This window comes from Eleutherodactylus coqui, chromosome 6 (assembly GCF_035609145.1).
Source record: "Eleutherodactylus coqui strain aEleCoq1 chromosome 6, aEleCoq1.hap1, whole genome shotgun sequence".
Taxonomy (NCBI): domain Eukaryota; kingdom Metazoa; phylum Chordata; class Amphibia; order Anura; family Eleutherodactylidae; genus Eleutherodactylus; species Eleutherodactylus coqui.
Window position 1 is genome coordinate 88,348,791 of NC_089842.1, and position 4,170 is coordinate 88,352,960.

The 4,170-nt window shown below is 43.2% G+C and overlaps 1 protein-coding gene across 1 annotated transcript; it reads right to left on the reverse strand.

Annotated features, from left to right (window-relative positions):
- Positions 1 to 1,209: 1,209 nt before the first annotated feature.
- On the reverse strand, positions 1,210 to 1,635 carry LOC136633640 (cylicin-2-like). The gene has a single exon (XM_066609398.1). The coding sequence runs from the start codon at positions 1,633 to 1,635 to the stop codon at positions 1,210 to 1,212; it is 426 nt and encodes a 141-aa protein (XP_066465495.1).
- Between the last annotated feature and the right edge of the window lie 2,535 nt (positions 1,636 to 4,170).

Genomic DNA, 4,170 nt, shown 5'->3' on the forward strand with positions numbered 1-4,170 from the left:
TCATGTTTTACCAGAGATTGCTTTAAACTCTGGATTTTGAACAATGGAATCTGCCCATTCCCATCTACTTATATTCCTTTGCACGTGATACATAATAGTAATGGCATGTATCTTATGTTCTTGGATACAGTGCTGTGCATAGGGTTATATCCACAGGCGGTTACAGTGTAGTAGAGCATAACATTACACAAAGTTCTGATATCAGTGCGTAACCATGTTTGAAATTTAGTCTGTTTTCCAATACATCATTTCGCTGCTGGTACTGAATTCTCTAAATCCTTCCCGGCTACATGCTCTGAAAGTCACCAGGGCAGATTTATCAATGCTGTTGTAGAGACAAGTGTGGATGCTATGTAGAAACTGTTATGAATCTGAGCTATGTCTGAAACATATTTTTAAGCTGTTTCATAGCTCACAATGAATGTCAAGGGCACAAGCTCTAACTTGTCATACGTGTGCTCAACAATAACTCTTTCTGTAGGCATTGATAAGTATGTTCTACTGGTGCAACCAGCAAGCTATGTCCCTAACATTCCGATTTAATGGCCCGTTGGAAGGACAAATTTAAAAATTACAGTGAAACTTCTTTAAGCCAGAATCTTGTAATCTGGTACTTAGACTTGGTGATCTGTGGCAGTCCTAAAGAAACAAATGGTATGTGGCCGCTGCTCCAATCATAAGGGGAGGGAATGCTGGAACTGCTGTTCTTGTAATTGGTCTGGGTGCGTCAATATTGATGACTAATGATGATTCTTGCTCCTTCTCTTTTCCTCTTCCTCTTTTCACAGTCTTTTTCCTCTCCCTCCTCTTTTCGTCGTCTTTTTCCTCCTACCCCTTTTTTTTACTCCTCTTTCTCTTCGTTCTCTTTTTACCCTTTTTTCCTCCTCTTCCTGTTTTCACCCCCTTTTTCCTACTCTTTTCACAATTTTTTGTTTCTCCTCCTCTGTTTTTCAAGCTTTTTCTCTTCTCTTCTCTTTTCATCCTTTTTTTTCCTCCTCCTCTTTTCGCCCTTTTTTCATCCTCTTCCTCTTTTCACCCTTCTTTTTCATCCTCCTCTTTTCACCCTTCTTTTTCATCCTCCTCCTCTTTTCACCCTTCTTTTTCCTACCCTTCCTCCTCTTCTTCTTTTAACCCTTCTTTTCCTCCTCCTCTTTTCACCATTTTTTCCTCCTCCTTTTTTCACCCTTCTTTTTCCACCTCCTCCTCTTTTCACTCTTCTTTTTCCTCCTTCTCTTTTCTCGGTATTTTTCTCTTCTTTTCACCATCTTTTTCTCCTGCCTCTCCTCTTTTCACTGTCTTTTTACTACTCCTCTTTTTGCCATTTTTTTCCTCTTCCTCCTCCACTGCTTTTTCTCTTCCTCCCATTTTACACTTTTTTTTCTCCTTATCCTCCCTCTTTTCACCCTCTTCTTTCCCTCCATCTTTCCGCTTTTCTTTTTTTAGCCTTCCCTTTTTCTCCTCCCCTCTTGTCTTTCCTTTTTTTCTCCTCCTCCTCTTTTTGCCATCTTTTACCTCCTCCTCCACTCTTTGCCATCTTTTTCCTCTTCCTCCTCCACTTTCATTTTCCTCCTCCTCTCTCTTTTCACCCCTTTCTCTTTCTCCTCCCACTTTACACCTTCTTCTCCCTCTTTCCATCGTTTTTTTTCCTCCTCCTGCCCCTTTCTGTTTTTTTTCTCCTTATCCCCCTTTCTGCCTCCTCCCTTTCTCCCCTCCTCCCTCTTTTTGCCTTCTGTTTTTCTTCTCCTCGTCCCTTTTTCGCCTTTTCTTTCTCCTTCTGACTCTTTTCACCTTCACTTTTTTCTCCTCCTCTTTCCTCTTTTTGCCTTCTACTTTTCTCTTCCTCTTTTTGCTGTCTTTTTCTTCCTCTTCCTCCTCTTTTTGCAGTCTTCTTCCTCCATCTCTTTTTGCCATCTTTTTCCTCCTCTTTTAACAGTTTTTTTTCTACCTCCTCTTTTCACCGTCTTTGTCCTCTGCTCAACATTTTTTCCTCCTCCTCTTTTTGCCATATTTTACCTCCTCCTCTTTTAACCGGTTTTTCTACCTCCTCTTTTCGACTTCTTTTTCCCCTCTCTTTTCGATGTTTTTTCTTTCTCTTCCACTTTTTTTCCCTCCTCCCTCCTTTCAGCCTATTCTCCTCCTCCTCCCACTTTACACCTTTTTTCTCCTCTCCCTCTTTTCCCCTTTTTTCTCCTCCTCCCTCTTTTCACCCTTGTTTTTTCTCCTCCCCTTTTTACATCCTTCTTTTTCCTCCTCCTCCTTTTTTCACCATCTCTTTTCCTCCTCTTTTTGCTGTCTTTTTCCCCCTCCTCCTTTCACCATCTTTTTCCTCCTTCTTTTCCTGTCTTTTTCGTCCTCCCCTTCCTCTTTTGCCATCTTTTTACTCCTCCCCTACTTTCTTTTTTGTCCATTTCCCTGTTGTCACCCTTTTCTCTTCCTCCCACTCTACACCTTCTTTTTCTCCTCCTCCCTCTTTTCATCCTTTTCTCCTCCTCCTTCTTTCGATTTTCTTTTTTCCTACTTCTCCCTCTTTCTGTCTTCTTTTTTTCTCATCCTCCTCCCATGTTTTGCCTTCTCTTTTTTTCCTCCTCTTCTCTTTTTGCCTTCCTTTTTCTCTCCTCCTACTCTTTTTGCCATCTTTTTCCTCTTCTTTTTACCATCTTTTTCCTCCTCCCCCCTCCTCTGTTTGCCATCCTTTCCCCCCCCTCCTTCTCTTTTCGTCATCTTTTTCTGAGACAATTTTTGTGAGTAACAGCTTAGGGACCTCACAGTGAAGACCAAATTCCACCTGAAGGAGGTCAAAGGTAGAAACTGGGGTTGGCCAAATGCTACCTCCATTGATAGCCCAAAGTACAATCGGTGTGTCGCAAGGCAGATCTATGTCCGCCTGCATGACAAGTTCTTTATTTAGGGCCTCCAACACACTTGCTGTGTGCCCAAGTGGTGCCCTAAAGGCTTGGGTGCAACTCGCATCGGACACCACACGGACACCTATCCATTTGCTGTCTGACTGCCTACACATTGACATGCATTTGCATGTTCTAATTCTCATCCATGATAAAGACAAGAATAAAACATGTGATGAGTTTTTTCACTCTGACCAGAGATCCATATAAAAGCCCCATAGACTATAACACGTACAGCACACGGACCTAACTACGCTTGTATGTCGGAGGCCTTAGAGCAGGAACACCAAACTCATATTCACTGAGGGCCACATCAGCCTTACTGGTGCCTTTAAAGGGCCAATTTTAATTGTAAGACATTATAGTAATAGTAACCTCCACAGTGGCTGAAGTAGTAATACTGATCCCAGTAGTAATAGGGTCCCCATAGTGGCCCCAGTAGTAAGTGACCCCCATAGTGACCCCAATAGTCATAGGGACCCCCATAGTGGTCCTAGTAGTGATAGTGTCCCCCATAGTAGCTCTAGTATTAGGTGACCCCCATAGTGACCCCAGTAATAATAATGACCCCAGTAGTAAGTGACTCCAGCAATAAGAGTGACCCCCATAGTGGTCCCAGTAAAAACAATAACCCCCTTAGTGGACCCAATAGTAATAGTGACCCCCATAGTAGCCCCAGTGGTAACAGTGACCCCCATAGTGAGCCCATTAAAAATAGTGATCCCAATGGTCAGTGACTTCAGTAATCAGAGTGGCTTCAATAATAAAAGTGACTGCCATAGTAACCGCAGTAGTAATATTGACTCCCTTAGTAGCCCCACTGCTAATAGTGACCCCCATTGTGACCCCAGTAATAACAGTGACCCCCATAGTGACCCCAGTAATAATAGTGACCCCAGTAGTAAGTGACTCTAGCAATAAGAGTGACCCCCATAGTGGCCTCAGTAAAAACAATGACCCCCTTAGTGGACCCAGTAGTAATAGTGACCCCGATTATAGCCCCAGTGGTAACAGTGACCCCCATAGTGAGCCCAGTAAAAATAGTGATCCCAGTGGTAAGTGACTCCAGTAATCAAAGTGGCTTCAATAATAAAAGTGACCCCCATAGTAACCCCAGTAGTAATAGTGACTCCCTTAGTAGCCCCACTGCTAAGTGACCCCCATTGTGACCCCAGTAGTAACAGGGACCCCCATAGTGTCCCCAGTAGTAACAATGACCCTCATAGTGGCCCCAGTAGTAACAGTGACCGCCACAGTAGTAATTGTG

Excerpts from the sequence above, each read along its gene's own strand:
- LOC136633640 (XM_066609398.1), bottom strand. The coding sequence starts at position 1,635 with ATGGAAAGAGGGAGAAGAAGGTGTAAAGTGGGAGGAGAAAGAGAAAGG.